Below are 22,014 nucleotides of genomic sequence, written 5' to 3' on the forward strand. Positions count from 1 at the left end.
AGCGTTGTCTAACCTTCTGTTTTGCATGAACATCTCAACGAACGAGGAAGCTCAAGGAATTGGGAAAAGGGATTCAAGGTAGGGACAATGTTTTCTCATTGTTTTGAACTGGCGAACTTTTGAAAGAGGCGCGCGCACACACGAGAGAGAGTCTGCACGTGCTAATATTATGTACCATGATTTTCCTAGAATAATGGGAAATACTACTATTGCAGAAAAAACACGTCAGACGTAACAATGTTTTCCCCCACAAAACACGACAGCGCTTCATAATTACATTAATGGGGAATCCAGTGTGCAACTTACTTAATATTTCAGATATCTAAAACCCTTGAAACACATGAATTGAATGACCAAAGAACATTTACAAGGAGAGCTCGAGCAGAGTCGGTTACTGCCCTCATTTCATTTCCATAATTATTCACAGTTCCATCACGAACCGAGTCACTGTCAGGAAAAGACAACAATAGTTTACTTCCAAGCTACGTATATGGTAAATGAGCAACAATTACTTTACATTTTGGCTTCATGTAACACTGTGAGCTTGTAAGTGATAGAGGAGATTGATTTTATAAGTTGGACAAAGAGTACTTGAGCAGAACCTTCTAGGAAATAGCTAACCATTTACAGCAATTCTCCTATTTTTGGTCGACATACCAAAAAACAAATTCACTAACTAAAAAATTAAGCCTCAGAAGAAAATATCATACCTCAGGGTAACAGTTCTGATGAGAAATCGTTTCGCTGCGTGTGTCCACAACAATTTCACACGACACTTTCCCCTGCAAGAACATAGAGGAAGCTGCACAATAAATCTTATTCGGACTTGCAGGTTGAGAACTAAACGAACATAATGACATTTCCTTTCGGCTGTCCAATTGCCCACCACATAACATTACAGCTTAGGAGAATTGAGTTCGCTTTTTTGGAAACTTGTGTTCCACGACAAAGCTTCGTCCTTCCCATCCAAAAAAGAGATTTAAGAGAACATTTAGAGTCAGCAAGTTTAGGGGCTTCTGATTAACCAAGATGATGCTAATTCTCTATTTAACTTATATGACCGTAAGTGTTAACGAATTTGGAGAAGGTTATCACTTTTGAATTCCATTAGGTACCTATGCTAAAATTAGATTAGAAATTCTAAGAAATCTATTGGACATAGCCTCTCTACCTTCACAAGATAGGGATAAGGTCTGCGTACACATTATCCTCCCCCAGACCTCACTTGTGGGATTACACTGGATTTGTTGTAGCTGTTAACTTCTAAGAAATGATGAAGGAGATTCCATTCCCCCTCATACTGAAAAGAAGGAACCCGTCAAAGACAAGAATTCCCACATCGTCTATTAACATGTTCGGTGATCAAAATAGAGTACATTGTTCAAGATTACATAATTCAATTACTCGTTGAGGCAACGGGGCCACCAAGAAAGACAAAGAATTACCAACACGATCAAGTAGAGGACAAGATACCTCGAATAATTATAAATTTGAAACAGAGTCACCATTAAAGCTGTTGAATCAGATCCATAGAAGAACGATTATCTTAAGACCATTCTATTGTACCTAGTTTTTTTCCTGCTAGAATCAAGCTATTTTCTCAGTAAAAATCAAGTGGAAAATGGGGAAATGTGGGCTCACTAGAGTATCTCAAAACAATAACACTAGTAAGCATTGCAAATGAGAAATCTAAACAAATGAAATATATCAAACCAGGAAATGATTCAGCAGTCCAATCCTGTAATGTCAACCAATTACTTTTTCAAATGTGGTTTGGTTGTCCAGTTCTAATATGCATGATTATTAGGATAAGAGACAAAGATACAAATTTTTTGGTGTCTGTTGAGAAATGGGAAGGGGGTAGCATGATTTTTCTGTTGTAAGAAAGTAGAAAAAAAGATACATCATATCAAGAACAATAAAAGTGAGGCTCTTAAAACTTTTTTTCGGTATTTAAAACATGCAGAAACTTCTCGTTTAACAAAACTAGACAGCATTATGGAATAACCAAAAAAAAAAGAGAAGCATTTTGCGACAAAGGGAGTAGTACTCTTTGTACAACTAAATTTTCGTGTTAAAGAATATATAAGCTAGAAGAAATTGCCAGCTCTACATGGCCTTTTGATATATTAGTCTAAATAATATCAGCAGAAAGATGCAAATTTTGAGTATTCAACAGGAAAAAGGGATCTTGTAGAAGACATAATAATCGTTGAGCAGATTGAGAAGGGAAGATTTATTAAAAAAAAGGCAGCCCGGTGCACTAAGCTCCCGCTATGCGCGGGGTTCGGATAAGGGCCGGACCACAAGGGTCTATTGTAGGCAGCCTTACCCTGCATTTCTACAAGAGGCTGTTTCCACGGTTTGAACCCGTGACCTCTTGGTCACATGGCAACAACTTTATCAGTTTCGCCAAGGCTCCCTTCAGATGGAAAGATTTACTATTATCATGAAATATCTCAAAGATCCTAGACCGCTGAAATCAAAAGAGCAATTACAAGCAAAACTTTGCTTTAATATAGTTCCTCAAAGAAAACTATTTAGTACAGTTCAGGCATATCTACACATAATAAACTCTCAATCCTTTTAAGAGCAAATATGACAATTTCTCCTCTCTAAAGTTGTTTCTAGATTCTTTCTGGTGAAATATTTGTATTTTTCGTTTTCAATCATACTACTATCATTTAGCAAGGATGTTAATACAACAGCTAATAAACTTATAGAATGTTAGTAAGTAATTAAGTAATGCAATAGCATCAGAGAGCTAGAGTAGCATACCTTTATGGGAATATCAAAGAGGAATAAACCAAGCTCACCACCAATCTGAGTTACAGTATCAAAAGTAATAGAACCTCTCGCCAAGTCCTCAATCAATGGAATAATGTCAGAGAAAATGCTAATATCGTTGAGCTCCAGCGTAGCATTGATGTAAGAAGACGCCCTGGCCCTAATTTTACCATAGTCGGAGGTGACGTATCCCAGCTGCTTACCCCTGTACCCTATAGCAACCGCTACGGAGCGAAAATTGACTGAATAGAAGTCTTTATTACGAATCCTAACAGTGACGTCTAGGGTAACGTCGAGGGCGATTTTGGGGAACGTGTGGATTTTGAGGTGGCGGAGACGGAGGCGGGCAATGGAGACATCGGGATCAGAGGGCCAGAGAAAGAAGACTGCGGCGGCGAGGAGGATGAGCACCGCGGCGGAGTAAATGTACCGACGGCAAGCGACGCGGAGCAATTGGCGAGGGCTACGGTAGTAATGAGGTAGGACGATGATGTATTGGGGTTGTTGAGGGGGTTGGGGATAGGTGGGGAGGGGGTCGTACGGGGTAGGGGATGGATCGGAAAATTTAGAGGAAGTCATTATAGCGTGAAGGTTTTAGCAATGAAGCCGAATTGGGACCGGAGATAAAATAAGGAGAAGAATTGAAGAAGACGGAGGAGGAAAGTGAGAGGCGGCCTGCGTCCGTCACCCTCACAAATCCAGTGTTTCTGTCGGATTAAGACTCTTCTATTTTACTCATGTTCTTTTGGCGTGGTTTAATGATGATTGATGCCGAGGTTTTGCTGCAACAACTGCATTTGCCTAAAAACTTTTTTGGGTTTCTTATGTATGTACTCTCCCAGTCCATTTCAATTACTTTTTTGGCCTTTTATTTGATTTTTTTCATATATCAAGAAACAATTATTTTCTTTTTTGAAGTCACCCTTAAAGTAAAAAGTCCTAGAATGTCTATTACAACAACAACTTAGTAAAGTCTCACTAGTGGAGTCTGAGGAAGGGTAATGTATACGCAGACCTTACCCCTACCCCTAAGGAATAGAGAGACTGTTTTCAAAATACCCTCGACTCAAGAGAACAAAAAGACAATATTAGTATCACCACAGAAATCATAAGAAAAATAGAAACAATGGAATATCTATTATATTTCAATGAACATATTAAAGAGATGATAAAGGTTAGTATAGTCAGTTTCATTATTAATTAATATTAAAAGATAAATTCCTTAATATGTGTAAAAACAGTAAATAAATCAATTAAAATGGATAGGAGGTAGTTCCAGTTAAGGATGAATAATTACATTCATGCAACCACATTCCTAGTAGGGGCGGATCTACTCTATATTTTGGGGTTCACTTGAACCCATTTCATAGAAATAGTCTAATATTTTCTTTGGGAACCCATGCTCTGTAAAGCTAAGTGGTGCACTGGTTGGGTACTTGTTTCCTTTCCCCAAGGACATTTTGGTCCTGCATTTTATCTTTCCGACTCATTCACTACTCCCTTATTTTTCTCTTTCAGTTTTTTCCTAGTAATATTTATTATTCTCACTAATCTCAATTTGTGCCAACCTCAATCCCAATTGCTATCTAAGTAATTTTCTCTTTACCTTTTTTATTTTTAGTTTATAATTGCATATACCTCAAAGAATTTTGAATTGTTAGCATAGTTTCTTAATGAATATTTTAGTTATAGTTTGCCAATTATTAACTAAATATTAAATTACGCAATGACTTGTTTCAACTTAATTATTGAACTTTCGTCTATAATTTTTATTACAAACATATAGTTTATTTTTGTAAGTAATTCACATATAAAGAATTAGTTAAGATTTTTTGTGCTTCTTATTGCACATTTGTACAACTTTCAAATTTTACTATCTTAAATTGTTATTAGCATTTTATTTTTCCTCTTTGTTTTGAATTTTGAGGGTGAGAATTGAATGGTTTAAGAACTGTATACGCTATCTCTCTGAATAATATTTAAAACTGATAATAAGGCATAAAATACTAAATGTTCTCATATCAGTTGACATTATTGACCAAAAAAATTGACACTATTTAGGAGCACCGAACTTATGTTAAAGCCGGTGGTGCACCCATGGTCTTAAAATCCTAGATCCGCTTTTGTTCCTAGATGAGTTTGGATTCTACGCGTTGATAATACAGTCAAACCTCTATATAATAGCCTCGTTTGTTCCGAATATTTTTGGATGTTATAGCGAAGTGCTGTTATAGAGAACATATATTATAACATAACATGAAAATTGGTTCCGAAAAAATGCAGTGAATTTGCTGTCGAGAACCGGTTCTTTATTCAGTTTGATTTTTGAGCTTTTACATTTTCTTGTTTCATTTTTGTAACTCAGAACAACACCCCGCTCATTTGTATTCATTTGGAGCACTTAAACCACCATTCAACACCAATGAACCATCAATAAGACCCGCCCGCATCTACACCAATTGTGGAGCATGAAGAGAAGTTCCCTTAATTAGAATTGGACCGTTGCAATTATAAATCAACTGTTCCAAATTCTCAAGCATTATTTGGACTTCCAATTTCTATGACACAAACATCCTTAAGAAAATTTATAACAAGAATAGTTTAGGCAAACGTCATTTATATACGAGAAACCGTTGCCGAAGTCGCCGTTGCTCTTTGACGTTCGTAGGCAACTTGAATTGGCACAGCAACCTCTACGGAGAGCACATAATTCTGAACTTGCTGGCTTCTTGACAAATTCCGCCAGAAACTCAAATCTTCTTTGATCCATATACGAGCAACAGTACAAGTAATAAATAAATCACACCTCTCAAAGCTGTTACAAAGGAAAATGCATACAGTACACTGTTTACACTACAAGCTGTATATATTCACCGATCATGAGTTGCCATTTCTATTACGATGCTTTGCGATAGATCTCAAGTCCCTGTACATATCCGCACAGGCAAGGGAAAAATCTGACATTGCTTCGAAAAGCTCAGGCAAGCGGCTTCTCAGGCTTGTCAAAGATTTATCTCTCACCTGAAGACACTGCCTCTGGTATGCTTCCTCCTCGTCTTCCAGCTTCTTCCTCAGTGCCTCCAACTGTAGCTGCCGATCAACCACAAGACTATCCTCATGAGCTTGATCTGGATCCATTTCATCCGGGGGCGTTCTACGCTGCATATACTTGTGATACCAATCCTCATATTGCCTAGTCTTCTTGTTAAGCTCTCTCCGAGTATCCTCACACCTGTCCTTCAGCTTCATCTCCTCCTTTTGGTATTCAAAGATAGTATTTATAACAGCTGAAAAGTTATAAATAGCAGTTCTAGCCAACTCATCAGGAAGCTTGTCAAGATAATCATGCCAAGCATGTATAAGTGACAGAATTGGCGGGGTTTGGGGTCTTTGTGGCGACGAAACCTTTTCCTTCAGATTTGTGTCTATAGGAATGAGATTTAACTTTAACCAATTGTTTAGAGCTTTGATGTAATGTTTTTGGTGGGTAACCAGTTTGTCAAACTGTGAATGCCACTCTTGGACAACAACATACAACTGCAAAGTTCGTTCATGATGGTGCTCGGTTGTTTCTTTAGGGGATTGGGATATATCCAAAGACCTTAGCGCTTGCACAATCTTAGACTGACTTACATGATATCCTCTCATGGTCTCCCACATTATAGCCATCCTGCAATTGATAACAAAAGTTCAGGAAAAGTCCTATGGATTAATATCTCTGAGTCAGCAAATTTGAGTGGCCAAGGTGGAAAAAAGAATAAATGTTCAAATAGATTGGCTGCCTAGTTGTTCTTGGTATTATTCAAGTTACCTTCTTCACCAAATAATAGCTGCAACAACTTGGACTTTTTAATGTTTCATTCTTTTTGACACAAATTATAAATGTTTGGGGACATAGGAAAGGAATGGAAGAAATAATTCAAACAAACATTTCTTCCACAATTGAAGGACTTCAGACGAGATACATAACTGACACCAAACAATCATTCACTCACATATTTCAGGTGATATAGACCTTGTCTCAAAGAAACTAGCCAGTCAGGCCCTTGGTTTTCCAAAAGATAAAATCAACTCAGATGAAAGATACAGTTTTTAAATTTTAAACAAAAAGGAAAAAAGAGTTTAATGGAAGAAAAATCTGCTCTTAAAACAGCTGTCAAAGGCAGTGTGTGAGTTCCATCTTAGAACACCAGATTGCAATATGGCTTGGCCTATGCAGTCTAAAAGACTTACCCATCAACCAGAGCAACCAATTTTGGATAAAGTTGCTCATCGCGTAACCGATTTATCTCTGAAACAGTAGAATCCATAGACTGCATGTCGACAATGTATCTTGTGTGTAGGTGACTTACTGTAGCTTTCACTCTCTCCAAGGCCTCGGTATTTGTACCACGTTTCTTGAGCTTATTCAATGAAGCAACCTTTCTCTGATATTCAAGTTTCATTTGTTCTCCTGCCTGTGAAGGATCATCAAAAATCCATGAGAAAGGGCATATCAGATAGGATAGTTCAAAACCCAAAATACATTATATAATTCCTTTGACAACTTCACAATATAATTTAAAATGCCACGAGTACACCTGGATTTACTAACTTTTGAAAAACAATTACTACATATAATCAAGGGTACAGGCGGTGAAACTCGCATACTACATCACTTAAGACTTAAAAGTACCTTTAGTATTCCAAAAGTAATGTTTCAAATCAGAAATGGCATCATGACACACAAAGCAATACATCCTTGATGACCAAGTTGCTCACATAAGGAAACACAAAGCACCAGAGGACATTATCCTAAAACAAAGGGGCTTCTACTAGGCTACTTGTCAGAAACCAAAGATGATTCAGGTTCTGGAACTCTCAAGTATCTATAAATACTGAGAAGTCAAAGTTAAAGGAGAATTATGCATTACAACATCGTCTTTGACACTCAAGGGCAGCAGCTCTTGGAAGTAACTCTAATCTAAGTGCTTTACATCAGGTATCATTATCAGAAGCCAAAACATCATGCTGACCTGACATTGTTCAACCTCAATATACAGCTAACAACACATTTAAGTGGAGCTGCTTCTTCGGTTTTTCTAGTAGGATGCCTAAGTTTAGCAAGAACTCCATGCTACACGGATGCTTCATTTGCCACTTATCAACAACATGATGTACCTCGTATGCCCCAATATTGATGCGACACATTATAAAAAGTTTTAGATCCCTTGAAATGTTGACCTATGTTCATGTAAGAGTCAGAAGCCCTATCATTAAATTATCATTTTGTGGAGCTTTATAATTGTCTAGACTTATAAATTAATTTTTGCAATTTCAAAACGTTGCTTCTTATCTTGATTAATTTACTCCATACTAGATGCTAACCAGTATGTACATTTAAGTAAGATTAGTTTAACAGCATATATAATATCATCACATCGTCAGTCATGTCCTATATTTGTGTTCATGCTTCACAAAACATGAAACATTCAGAAAAATGCTCCTAAATTCATAGATGAAGCCATCTGGCACTGGGAGAAAAAACCCAGGATCCTATGTTTCAGACATTGCACCCCCTCCCACAACCCAACCCCAAAAGAATATAAAAAAGGAGAGAAAGAAAAAGCATAAAGGAAAAGAATAAAACAAGAATAAAAGAAGTAGATAGATGGAAATCTAAAGGAAAATCGGTAATAGCAAAAGAAGAACAAATAAATTACCGCAATGGAGGTGGAAGGACTACCCTTCCAACTATATGGAAAAGAACATTCAGTAAAAGCAGGTATACTAGGCTAAATAGAATATAAAATTAAAAGTGATCACTCAACAAGATTTGATTATGAGGAGACCAAATAGGCGAAGGGAAAAGCATGGAAGAAAGAGAATGCACCTAACAGATAATATAATGCAACAGAAAGATAAGAGAACTACACAGAATTCATTCATGACAATTAGACTCGAACCAAAAAGAAGAATAAAATGTTAGATAAACACACCTTCACTTCATCATACAGCTTTTTCTCCCATGCGAGCATCTTGTCTAACACTGTTGCATGAGTTTCATGTTCCTCTGAATCAAAGTCATCCAATCCATCATCAGCATTTGGCAAGCCTCTGAAGGACCTATTCCATGTTATGACACGCATGACCCTTGCAGAATGATCAATGTGTCCTAAAAAGGAAAAAATACAGAGATTTAAACATTGGCATTAACATTTAATAGACAATTCAAACTCCAGGAATGAAAGTTTATTTAAAGAGTAACACATCCTGGAATATATTTAAAAAGATGGCAGTTTTATGAGTAGCCATCATATAACACTGTTATTGAGCATGATCGGCCAACGTCAACTGTGTATTAACAACCATTGCACCATCGACTAAAAGGCAAAACCTAGAAAACACATTATATACCTCTATTATCGGCAAAATTTGAGTGATAATGCAATCGATTTGCCTCAAGCATCTTAGATACTTCGTGAGCACTCTCGGATGCCTTAAGGAAACAATCATCCAGCTCGGAGAATATCTGCAGAAGGTTAAATTGACCTCCTTTCTTTTTATTCTCTCCTGGAACAACATTTTTCACTCTTTTCACAACTTTAGCGGCAACTTGAGGCGGAGGAGGTGGCTCTGATGGAGTCTCCGTTGCCGTTTCTACCACCTCAGCCTCCTCTGGCATCTCGTTCTTCCTCACTCTTTCAGTTTCATTAGCGTTTTCAGCTCTCTTAGCCCTTTCGTCATACATCTTCCGCTCGAGATCATCTCTTTCAATCCTACTCTCGTCCACCTCAGCTAGTGTAGGGCCGGGGACGTTGTCCATTGAAGGGAAGAAAAAATCCCATGACATGGACGCCATCCCCTTGCTATCCGGCGGCGGTGGAGGAGGAGGCGCTCGATTATTCTGTGGCGGTGTCCGTGGTGGAGAAGGAGGCGTTTGCAATCCCCCAGTTCCTCCACCACCACCGCCGCCGCCGCTACTTTTACTGCTACGATGCCTTAAACTATGCGTGCTTTCAGTTTCCATATCATCCTCGTTTTCCTCTTCTATAATCATATCGGATCGTTTCGGTTGGGGTTCGGGGATGGATATTTCGGGCATAGTGGCAGCACGCTGAAGAGGGGAAGGTGGGAAAGAAGGATTGGAAAACGGAGGGAGGGGAGGAGGAGGAGGCATGTCTAAGGGGGTGGAAGAGAGGGGAGGAGTACCACCGGGTAAGGGGGAAGAGGTGGCGGCGGCAGTAGAAGGGAATTGAACTTCGCCGTGAGCGTAATCGCTAAGGGCAGCACCAGTGTTTTTGAGAGACATAGTGTAAGCGGAGTGGGCGGCGGCGAAAGCGTTACGGGAAGATACAGCTTCTTTCATGAAAAACTTTCGCTCTTTGCATCGGGTCACAGTTTCTTCATTCTCGATCTTCGATTGTGTACACCCCATTGTTTCTATCCTTGCTAATTCACAAGCAAAACTAAAACTCTGTATATGTGCATAAATTTACAGAAGAGGAGATTTTACTGAGAAATACATAGCGACAATTGAGATCGGATCAGCTTTGAGTAGAATTGAGAAGAGATGAACAGGACTTGGAAATTCTGTACAGACTGAGAGAGAGAGAATACTCTTTTGCTTTTTGTTTGTAAAGAAAAAAGGGGAATAAGGAAAACTACAAAAGAAAAAAAGGAAATTCAGGTTTAACGGCACCGTCTACTTAGTCCTCAACAACGACGTCCACGTTCACGTATCAGTGATCCCCTCTCTCCCTAACGTAACCCAAAAGAAATAAGGTAGGAGTAATAAATAAACTGTTATGAAATATAACTCAAAGTAACAATCTGGAACAAGGAAATAAAAGCAATTTAGTAAAATATGAACAAGAAATGGAGATAGAGAGAAGAAAGAGATTTTCTTCTTCAAATTGTGTATATTTTCCTATCTATTACAAAGTCTTTATATAGGCATGAAAAGTGAAGAAAATATGTCATTGAATATGTCATTAACCATTTGAGAGAAAGATCATGGAGGGAGAGTAGACATCCACCATATTTTGATTTTTATCATAACACTCCCCCTTGGATGTCCATAAATAATGTGCCTCGTTAAAACCTTATTAGGAAAAAACCCTATGGGAAAAAAAATCCTAATGAAGGAAAAAAGTACACATATTTAGAAATACGCCTTTTGGTTGCCTCGTTAAAAACCTTGCAAGGAAAACCCAATGGGACAAAACCTTGTAAGGGAAAAAGAGTACAACGCCTGATGAGATCATTAGTTCACATCGTTGAGCCTTCGTATCCCAATCTTGTACACTAGTTTCTTGAAGGTTGATGCCGGTAGATATTTGGTGAAAAAATCAGCCATATTATTGTCACACCTCCTTTTTGCGCGCCCTGCCCCGAAGGGGTTAAATGCGCGGGTGGAGTTTTTTCCAATTTAAGTGACAATATTCGAAATGGGGTTATTTATTTAATTTAGAGTCGCCACTTGGGAAAGGTTTGGTTTTTGGTGTCCCAAGTCACCGGTTTATCTTGAATCCCAAATCGAGGAAATTTTCGACTTTTCCAAATGAAGTCTGCGAACCAGAAATTCTAAGTAAGGAATTCTGTTGACCCGAGGGAAGGTGTTAGGCACCCTCGAATCCCGTGGTTCTAACACGGTCGCTTAAATTGTTATAATGGCTAAATATCTGATTTAAATACATGTTGTGACTTATGTGCTTTTATTAAGTTTAAACCGCTTTTATTATTATCATTTATTTTTATAGAATTGCAACGTCGTGAAAATGCATCTCGAACCACGTCACAATCAATGCACCCGTAGTTGTTAACACGTTTCGACTCCGTTGAGATTTGAATCTGGGTCACATAAATGCGCACCCGAATTTAAGAATGTAATTTAATTAAGCCGCGCCTAAAGAATCTAACGCGTTATTGTCTTTGGGGAGGGCAGTGGAATTCACTAAACAGTCCATCCCAAATTCTAAGTATTTATTATGATCAATTATTGAGGGCCCCGCAATTTGCATTTTTATTCGGCGAGGCTCATCTCATTATTTTAGAAGGGTACCCTACAATGACTACATTTCTACTACATTTATCTTTAAAGAGAAGGATGATGCCGAACTTTGCTTGTTTGGACAAATACGGACTGAATCCTTATTATGTTTGCCGAACTTAAACTTGTTTGATTACCTGATTGATTGTTCATGAGGTGAGGGTTACCTCATGCTTTGTCTTCATCGAGTGAATATGCTTATTAATTCGCTAAGTGAGATTGCAAACAAACTAACAACATATATTGAGTTATGTTTAACGACCTCCAAGTTCTATTTTTAACACTCTAACCTATTTGAAATTGATAAAACGAAATCGGCTGTTTATTAGGGAAATTACTACTAATTGAACTCAAAGATGATTATTAGTTTTTCTCAACAATCATCACATCATTTCGAAACAAAGAATCTATACCGAAACCTAGTATCGAACCTGCATTGGAACAAATAAACTGACAGGAGAACTGGCACTCATAGCCAGACTCTTAATGTGACTGTATGAGAGTTTGTTTGGGATACATTTATCCCGGACCCAGTACCACAGTTTTGTCAATTCAGTGGTCTAGGCAAAATACATACAAGTGCTTACCATGACTCTATGTTATACAGTCATAACTAAACCAAACAAGTGTTATACTGAACTGAATGTATACTAAATCAAAACATGTTGTCTATGTCCTACTGTCATTACTGTTGAGCCATGCTATCTAACAGTTCATCTTAAACAGAATGTATGCTAGTTTATACAGAATATTTGCAGTTTGCAGTAAAAATACAGGCCCAACTAGCATTCGATCTATCTTTTTACACCAATGCTATAACATAAACTGATGTTCATTTCTTTATTTCTGCTTCAACTTCAAACTTTCAACAATACAAGGTTCAAAGGTTGTGTACCTGGGAATATTTGCAATTGAAGAAAAGGGCAATCAGTAGAGTAACAATGAACAAATGCAGCAGCAGTAACAGCACTATCAGTAGCAATAGGGCAGAATAGCAGCAGGCAAAACAATACAGCAAGAAACAGGCTCGAGTGCAGAGATGCAACTATGGCCAATAGAAAGCAATAGCCAAATAACAGCAACACCTAGTGGAATAGAATCAGAACTCCAGACAGACCAAACCAGTAGTAAACCAATGAAAACACTCGACTAATAGACACAACTTGAATTTCAAAGAATCGGAATTGATTTGAACAAGTTGAACAACTGAAACCCAGTAATAATAGGAGGAAAAAGTTTCTGATTGTTGGTTGTATCCCTTCTATCCCTTAAACTCTCTCTATCTATGTGTATCTATTTTGTATGTATTTCAGCTCTCCTGTCCAAACTCTTCACAGTGTGTTTTTCTTTTACAACCTTCAAAGTCAGTCCTCTTTCTGTATGTATATGTGTCTTCTCCTTTTTTCCTCTGATCCCCTCTTTTATAAGCCTTCATATTACCCCTCTTAACAGCCTGATAGAATCTCATAGTACCTCTCCCATGTGCCTTTTTTTCATTTTTAGATTCCAATTGGTTATTTAAGTATATAACCCCATCAACATTCCCTGGCAGATTTAACTTTTAAAAGGTTTAACACTTTTTAAACTTAAAGCAAGGTATGGGCAGTAGAATATATCTGACAGCATATGCTGTCAAATTGTTTAAAACTTAAAAGCCTTCTTAATGCAGAAAAACAGGCTGTGCACAAGGCACATGAGGTGCACCAATGCACATGCTGTGCACGAGTGCACATGCCTTCCAATTCAGAATTTAAACATAAACAATCCTTTTTACATTAACTGATCAATTCAAACAATCTATAAGTAAGCAAAAACTAGTTCTTAATTGACTCAAGGCAAATGTTCATCAGAAGCAAATCGATTTACTTTGTTCAGACAGTTGAAACTAATTGACGACACATGTCGACTCGACTATATTAGCATTAACATACACAATCGTAGCCAAAAATCAGACATTTAAACAGTATCGATACATGGTTCAAATTATACTGACTAAGCAGAAATACACTCGAGGAGTCAACTAGTCAGTCCAAACTTGAAAATCAGCTACTTGCACAACATTTACATACACATTATTAGAACAAACGGAAAGACTCATTCAAACAAACAGAAGTTCAGGCAAATGGACAAACAAAAGTTGATAAAATTAAAACAAATATGAACAGTCTTTTAAAACAAATCACACGGACTAAAAACAAATAAAGGAAAAGAAAGCAGACTCACCTTAAACTTGAAAAGTTAAAAGTTTGAACCCGGATTTGGACAGACCTTTCTTAAAGCTGAACGGACTTTAATCGAAGTGTTTCTCAGATGAGAAACACTTCGATTAAGGTCCATTAGACCTTAATCTCTTTGGTTTGAACCGTTTTGAACCAGTGACGAGGGACCTTGTGGTTTCAAAACTCAGATCTAATATTCGTGCTTCCCTGGTTAGATTCGGACCAAACCAAGTATGGTTTGGTCACGAGGAGGGTCCGGGGAGTGTCTGGTATGAAGCTGAGGTTGGTTGGTGTAGATCGAGTTTTGACTCGAATCTTCAAATGAAGATTCGAGGACCTGGGGGTGATTCGAAGTGTGTGGTTGGTAGATTTAGGTTCAGGATGGCATGGGGGTTCTATGGTGTTCAGGTGGAGGTTACCGGCGTTCAGGCCGCCGGGTTTCTGGTGAAGGTGTGCAGGGGCGGCTAGGGTTTGAAGGGGATGGGTTTGGTGAAGACGAAGGCGGGGGTGTTGGCTAGGGAGGGCAGGGTAAGGATCTAGGCTTATATAGTTAGTGGGTGGGTTGATCTCAACCGTTAGATCAATCTAGATCTACGGTTTAGATCTGATGGTCTTAAATGAAACGGTGTCGTTTTGAGGGTTGAGGGTTGGGGTCGGTCCGAGTGAGACGGGTCGGGTTTATTGGTGGGTTATGGGGAATTGATCTTGGCCGTTGATCAATTTGAGATCAACGGCCCAGATCAGGCACGACTCAAACGACGTCGTTTGGACACCCTGGGTATCAAGTGGTCTGGACCGGGCAGGCCTGGGTCTTGGGTTGTTCGTTTGGGCCAATTTTGTTAAAATTGGCCCAAATCCGGAAGAATAAAGGGACCCTTTCTTTTTTTTTTTTTTTTTTTATATTTCTTTTCCTTATTTATTTAAAAACAAAACTAAACAAAAATCAAAAAATTAAATACACACTCAACACAATTATATACTAAAATATTTCAAAACAAGTAAAATCAAACAAAACAAAATCACGGACAAAGATGCCCGTTTATGATTTTCTATTTAACGACCGGATTACGGTTCGAATTATGCAGGACACATATATATTTTTTTGAATTTTGTTTTAATAAAGTAAATAAATAAAAATGGGCCGAAGTCACAATTAACAAGGTGCCGCACAGAAATCCAAAATTTGTACAGCAGGGCCAATTATTATTTTTTACTTCCTTTTGGAGCGATTGTCGTGCGAAACAAAAATCACGTGCTCACAGCTGCCCCTCTTTGTTCGGAAACACGAAGGGTTTTCGTGCAAAGATAAAGTGAGCGTGTATGAGCGATTTTTGCCTATAGACCACTCCGTATGAAGCATTTTTTTTTTTTGAAAGATCTGACCGAATCTTGCTTCAAAGATTTCCTACATATCCTGGGCTAAACAGGAATCAGGTCAATGTAGTTCGGGAAGTTTTGGTAGCTGGGACTACCATGGGATTGCAATGCTTGCTGCTACTGCTGTTGCTGTTGTCACTGCTACGTCACTGACCGCCTTATTACAACCAAACGAAAATTGGAAACTGAACTAACTACTTATATGCATGTCAACTGCTAGTTACAAGATTCCTATCTATGATTCTTTTACGACTTGATCTTGGGTCTTAGCTGATCCTGCTTGTAGACTCCGATCTGAATCTTGATGCTTGCGAGTTGCGGCGACTTGTTCAACCTCTGGGATACTGAGTGAGACGCGATTGGCAGGGTTTAGGACCTTAGTCAAACGTTGGAGTCGATCTGCTCTCCATTCACTCTAATATCTCGGGATGTCTTCTTTTTTTTTCTTTTTTTTTTCTTCTTTGATTCCGAACTGGGATTCATATCGTGGGTCATTTCGATCCATGTGGCTCGAGGTCAGACCTGCGGGAAAAAACAAACAAATGAACGAAATTTTCTGCCCCAGTTTCACTAGGAAAATTTCGTTAATTATTCACCATGAAGTTCATAAAATTGATGAAAGAGAATATGCATGCTCAGTTCAGGGTTGGAGCCCTAATACCGACTAGCTGGGGAAAGGTTCAGTTCAGGGTTTAAAACCCTAATACCGAACAAAAGAAGAATTCAGTTTGAGGTTTAAAAACCCTAATGCTGACTAAAAGGGAAAATTCAGTTTAGGGTTTAAAACCCTAATGCTGACTAAAAGGAAAATTCAGTTTAGGGTTTAAAACCCTAATGCTGATTGCATGAAAAAGCTCAGTTTAGAGTTTAAAACTCTAATGCTGGCTGAAAGGAAAGGGTTCAGTTTAGGGTTTAAAACGCTAATGCTGATTGCATGAAAAAGCTCAGTTTAGAGTTTAAAACCCTAATGCTGACTAAAAGGAAAAATTCAGTTTAGGGTTTAAAACCCTAATGCTGACTACATGGAAAAAGCTCAGTTTAAAGTTTAAAACTCTAATGCTGGCTGAAAGGAAAATTCAGTTTAGGGTTTAAAACCCTAATGCTGATTGCATGGAAAAGCTCAGTTTAGAGTTTAAAACTCTAATGCTGGCTGAAAGGAAAATTCAGTTTAGGGTTTAAAACCCTAATGCTGATTGCATGGAAAAGCTCAGTTTAGAGTTTAAAACTCTAATGCAGGCTGAAAGGAAAATTCAGTTTAGGGTTTAAAACCCTAATGCTGATGGCATGGAAGAGCTCAGTTTAGAGTTTAAAACTCTAATGCTGGCTGAAAGGAAAATTCAGTTTAGGGTTTAAAACCCTAATGCTGATTGCATGGAAAAGCTCAGTTTAGAGTTTAAAACTCTAATGCTGGCTGAAAGGAAAATTCAGTTTAGGGTTTAGAACCCTAATGCTGATTGCATGAAAAAGCTCAGTTTAGAGTTTAAAACTCTAATGCTGGCTGAAAGGAAAATTCAGTTTAGGGTTTAAAACCCTAATGCTGATTGCATGGAAAAGCTCAGTTTAGAGTTTAAAACTCTAATGCAGGCTGAAAGGAAAATTCAGTTTAGGGTTTAAAACCCTAATGCTGATGGCATGGAAAAGCTCAGTTTAGAGTTTAAAACTCTAATGCTGGCTGAAAGGAAAATTCAGTTTAGGGTTTAAAACCCTAATGCTGATTGCATGGAAAAGCTCAGTTTAGAGTTTAAAACTCTAATGCTGGCTGAAAGGAAAATTCAGTTTAGGGTTTAAAACCCTAATGCTGATTAAAAGGAAAATTCAGTTTAGGGTTTAAAACCCTAATGCTGATTGGCTGGGGATAAAGCTCGAGAATTCTACACGATCTATTTTTTTAGTTTTCTTGTTTTAATAGAAGATAAAAGGGAGTTTGCGGGAACTTACCTTTTGAGTGAATTCCTTATTGCCGAAGTACTTCCTGTACCCGTGTACCTTCTTCTTTGGGCGACACCTGCTCCTTGCACGGTTGTCTTGGATTAGACCTGTTTCAACCTTCCAAACAAAGAATCATTTGTTAGTTCGGGAATGACGGCCGGTTTGGGGACCTTGATCGTTCCTAGTTGCTTTCTCGCGTCTTTGTTTCTGTTGTGAAATTCCGCCATTGATTTGATTCGAATGGCGAGACCCTTCTAGACTGTTCAGGCTTGTATTTCCAGATTCTGTGATGATTTGCCTCGTAGGGCCTCTCTCTTTTTTTTCCTTTTGTCCCATTTTGATTGAAGGTTCTCAACGGGGATTTTATTGGAGGTGTTCTGTGGGAATTTGTACAAAAGGAAGCTCTGTGGGGGGAATATTTACAAAGTGGATTCTTTGTGCGGATTCTGTACAATGGGGTATGCTGGGTTTTTGTTTCAAAACGGGTTTCCCAGGGTTTGTTGGGGTAAGCTTATTGGGAAATATTTACAAAAGGACTCGCTGGGGATGTGCTGATGAAATTCCAACGGGGATTTTTTTTTATTTTTTTTGACTGGGGAGACTTTGTGGGAGATTGTACAAAAAAGAGAAACTCTGTGGGGTTTTGTACAGGGGGAGACTCCGTGGGGATTTGTCCGAAGGTGGACTTGCTGGGGAAGATTTCAAGATTTCTCTCTTTCTTCTTTTACTCCGGAACACCATCAAACATCATGATTCATCATGCTTGGGTAATCATATCAACGAGATGAGGTGCTTTCCTCCATGAGACAGGATTCCCTGCAAACAAACCATGCCACCTGTCCTTTCCGGTGTGTTTTGAACTCGGGGTAAAAATGCAAAAAGGGATTCGAAAAGAAACAAAGAAAGGGGAAAACAAATCAGAAAAGGAATACCCTTTTCGGGACGAGAAAGACTTATCTGAGGAAGATAACGCTGGCTTTAAATGACATGACATGCTCTTTGGACTGGACGTCCGACCTTTCATGAACTTGCGTTTCCCTGAACCAGAACAGATCTGTGATTCCAAAACCGGTGGAACTTTGCCGAGACCTTCTTGGGGTGGCGTCATTCCTTTTCGGCCAACAGCGCCCGTCGCGGGTTTTCGCTGGCTGACCTCTCTCATTTCTCTTCCTGTCATCGCTTGATAGCACTCTTTGCGAGTTTTTACTAAACAAGTTCTCTCATCTTGGTTTCTCTACTCCCGTCGCCTCGTGGTGCCCGAAGGTTTTCACCGCCGAGACTCTCTCATTTTATCTCTCTCAATTCAGAGTGTGTTGGTCTCCATTTGTGACGCTTATTGGTTCCCCACCATATTCGGTAATTGATTCGAAGGCTTGTGCTTGGTAAAGAGAGGTAGATGACACTAACTTCTAAACTGCTCGGCGTGCCCTGGTTTCAATTTCAGGGTGAATGGGATTTTATTGTTGGTGTGACTGAACCTCAGGGAGAGGCTGCCTACGTATCCTTTCGGAATCAAGTCAAACGTAGTTCAGGCCTCAATCAAATTTTTTTTTTTTTTTTTTTAGAGAGGGTTTGGTAGTGTTTGGGGAGTAGTGGGTAATAAAACCTTCGCCATTTTCAAATGTGTCAGGACCACTGGAGTATGATTCAGATGTAATACCTCTTGACGGCATCTGCATTTACTGCTGTGTCGGGGTCATTTCCTTCGATATCACCTAAATACAATGCTCCTCTTGGCAATATTTTCCTTACAATGTATGGGCCTTTCCAATTTGGGGCAAACTTTCCTTTTGCTTCTTCATGATGCGGCAGAATACGCCTCAGTACCAGCTGACCTACTTCGAAATTTCGGGGTCGGACTTTCTTGTTGTAAGCACGGGCCATCCTTCGTTGGTATAACTGTCCGTGACAAACTGCGGCCATTCGCTTTTCATCAATCAACGTCAATTGCTCCAATCGAGCCTTGACCCACTCGCTGTCCTCGATTTCTGCTTCGACAATGATTCGAAGCGAAGGAATTTCTACCTCTGCCGGTATTACAGCTTCGGTCCCGTAAACCAAAAGATAAGGAGTCGCTCCCACCGACGTGCGTACCGTAGTGCGGTACCCTAATAATGCAAAAGGTAACTGCTCATGCCACTGTCGGGAACTTTGTATTGTTTTCCTCAAAATCTTCTTGATGTTTTTATTTGCAGCTTCCACTGCACCATTGGCTTTTGGCCGATAAGGAGTGGAATTCCTGTGTGTTATCTTGAATTGCTCGCATACATCTCCCATCAAGTGACTGTTCAAGTTGGCTGCGTTATCTGTAATGATAGTCGCAGGAATACCGAAACGACAGATAAGATTTGAGTGTACAAAATCCACCACAGCTTTCTTAGTGACCGACTTGAGAGTGACAGCTTCTACCCATTTTGTGAAGTAATCGATGGCAACCAGTATAAACCTGTATCCATTCGAAGCTTTTGGTTCAATTGGTCCAATGACGTCCATGCCCCAAGCAACAAATGGCCAAGGTGCGGACATGGGATGCAGTTCCGTGGGAGGTGCGTGAATCAGATCACCGTGCACCTGACATTGATGACATTTCCGAACGAAGCTAAAGCAATCCTTTTCCATGGTCATCCAATAATAACCTGCTCGGAGGATTTTCTTCGCTAAAACATACCCGTTCATGTGAGGTCCGCACACGCTTGCGTGTACTTCGTGCATGATCTTTCTCGATTCCTCGATATCGACACATCTTAGGAGATTGAGGTCCGGGGTCCTCTTATATAACAATTCACCGCTTAGAAAGAAACCATTTGCATGTCGCCTAATGGTCCTCTTCTGATCTCCAGTAGCATGATATGGGTATTCTTGCGTCTTCAGGAATTTCCTGATGTCATGGTACCAAGGCTGCGTGCTTGATCCTGCCTCGATTACACTGCAGTAATCGTGTCTTTCCTTGATTTGGATTTCCAAAGGATCGACGTGGGCGTTGCCCAGGTATGGCAGCATTGAAGCCAAAGTAGCAAGTGCATCTGCCAGTTCATTGTGACACCTCGGAATGTACCTGAATTCTATTGAGGTAAAGCGCTTGCTGAGGTTCTCCACATGTTGTCGGTATGGGATAAGTTTGACATCCCGAGTTTCCCACTCGCCTTGAGCTTGCCGGATGATCAGGTCAGAATCTCCCATAATCAGTAAGTTTTCGACATCCTGATCGATTGCCATATGCATGCCCATGATGCAGGCTTCATACTCAGCTGTATTGTTTGTGCAAAAGAAACGCAGTCTAGCTGTGGCGGGATAATGCTGACCGGAAGGCGAGATCAAAATTGCCCCAATCCCTACACCCTTGGCGTTCACGGCTCCGTCAAAGAACATCTTCCAAACATGAGCTTCCTCCGAGATCACTTCTACGGTGTTTACCTCTTCATCTGGAAAGTAGGTATCTAATGGCTGGTATTCCTCATCGATCGGGTTTTCGGCCAAATGATCTGCTAACGCCTGGGCTTTCATTGCCGTGCGAGTGACATAAACTATGTCGAATTCCGTAAGCAAGATTTGCCATTTAGCCAGTCTCCCAGTAGGCATTGGTTTCTGAAATATATACTTCAAGGGATCCAACCTGCTTATGAGGAATGTAGTGTGGGCTTGGAGATAATGTCTCAGCTTTTGAGCAACCCATGTGAGAGCGCAGCATGTCCTTTCCAGCAGAGTGTATTTGGCCTCGTAGCTGGTGAATTTCTTGCTCAGGTAGTAGATTGCTTGTTCCTTCTTTCCGGTTATGTCGTGTTGCCCGAGGACGCAACCGAAAGAGTTCTCCAAGACTGTCAGATACAAGAAAAGTGGCCTCCCTGGTTCTGGAGGGACCAAGATTGGGGGATTCGAAAGGTATTCTTTGACTTTATCAAAGGCTTCTTGACACTCCGTTGTCCACTTAATCGCCGCATCTTTCCTTAACAGCTTGAATATGGGCTCACACGTGCTTGTCAGCTGGGCAATAAACCGACTGATGTAGTTCAACCTGCCCAACAGACTCATCACGTCTTTCTTCGTTCTCGGGGGAGATAGATCTCTGATGGATTTTATCTTAGTTGGATCTAGCTCAATTCCTCTCCTGCTTACGATGAAACCCAAAATTTTGCCCGACGGAACTCCGAAAGCGCATTTGGCTGGATTTAGCTTCAAGTCATACTTCCTTAGCCTCTCGAAGAATTTCCTCAAGTCTTGGATGTGATTATCCTGCGTCCTGGACTTGACTATCACATCGTCCACGTACACCTCTATTTCCTGGTGCATCATGTCATGGAAAATGGCAGTCATGGCCCTCATGTAAGTAGCCCCAGCATTCTTCAGACCAAATGGCATGACCCGGTAACAGTAGGTGCCCCAAGGCGTGGTGAAGGCAGTTTTCTCGGCGTCCTCTTCATCCATCAACACCTGATGATACCCAGCGTAACAATCTACAAAAGACTGTATCTCGTGTTTGGCACAATTATCAACGAGGATGTGGATGTTGGGCAGCGGGAAATTATCTTTAGGACTTGCCCTGTTCAGATCTCGGTAATCTACACATACTCGAGTTTTCCCGTCCTTCTTTGGTACTGGAACCACATTCGCCAACCATGTTGTATATTGGACTACCCGAATCACTCCCGTTTTCAGTTGTTTGGTGATCTCCTC

At 39.7% G+C, this 22,014-nt stretch overlaps 2 protein-coding genes across 2 annotated transcripts; both read right to left on the bottom strand.

The window, feature by feature from the left end:
- Positions 1–240: 240 nt before the first annotated feature.
- LOC107778072 (uncharacterized) lies at positions 241–3,586 on the bottom strand. Its single transcript, XM_016598253.2, has 3 exons — positions 2,779–3,586; positions 711–782; positions 241–447 (listed from the first exon to the last, which is right to left on the bottom strand). Exons 1-3 carry the CDS (start codon positions 3,364–3,366, stop codon positions 445–447), a joined length of 663 nt encoding a protein of 220 aa, XP_016453739.1. The 5' UTR covers positions 3,367–3,586; the 3' UTR covers positions 241–444.
- Positions 3,587–5,271: 1,685 nt separating this feature from the next.
- On the bottom strand, positions 5,272–10,426 carry LOC107778071 (protein ALTERED PHOSPHATE STARVATION RESPONSE 1). The gene is made up of 4 exons (XM_016598252.2): positions 9,184–10,426; positions 8,766–8,941; positions 7,021–7,244; positions 5,272–6,457 (listed from the first exon to the last, which is right to left on the bottom strand). Exons 1-4 carry the CDS (start codon positions 10,202–10,204, stop codon positions 5,665–5,667), a joined length of 2,214 nt encoding a protein of 737 aa, XP_016453738.2. The 5' UTR covers positions 10,205–10,426; the 3' UTR covers positions 5,272–5,664.
- Between the last annotated feature and the right edge of the window lie 11,588 nt (positions 10,427–22,014).

The sequence above is a fragment of the Nicotiana tabacum genome, chromosome 6 (genome assembly GCF_000715075.1).
Source record: "Nicotiana tabacum cultivar K326 chromosome 6, ASM71507v2, whole genome shotgun sequence".
Classification (NCBI taxonomy): domain Eukaryota; kingdom Viridiplantae; phylum Streptophyta; class Magnoliopsida; order Solanales; family Solanaceae; genus Nicotiana; species Nicotiana tabacum.

Excerpts from the sequence above, each read along its gene's own strand:
- LOC107778071 (XM_016598252.2), bottom strand. The coding sequence starts at position 10,204 with ATGGGGTGTACACAATCGAAGATCGAGAATGAAGAAACTGTGACCCGA. Across the intron at positions 8,942-9,183 it reads AAATTTTGCCGATAATAGAG|GACACATTGATCATTCTGCA; the intron begins GTATATAATGTG and ends TTTCCTTTTTAG. Across the intron at positions 7,245-8,765 it reads AGCTGTATGATGAAGTGAAG|GCAGGAGAACAAATGAAACT; the intron begins GTGTGTTTATCT and ends GATCCTTCACAG.
- LOC107778072 (XM_016598253.2), bottom strand. The coding sequence starts at position 3,366 with ATGACTTCCTCTAAATTTTCCGATCCATCCCCTACCCCGTACGACCCC. Across the intron at positions 783-2,778 it reads TCTTTGATATTCCCATAAAG|GGGAAAGTGTCGTGTGAAAT; the intron begins GTATGCTACTCT and ends ATGTTCTTGCAG.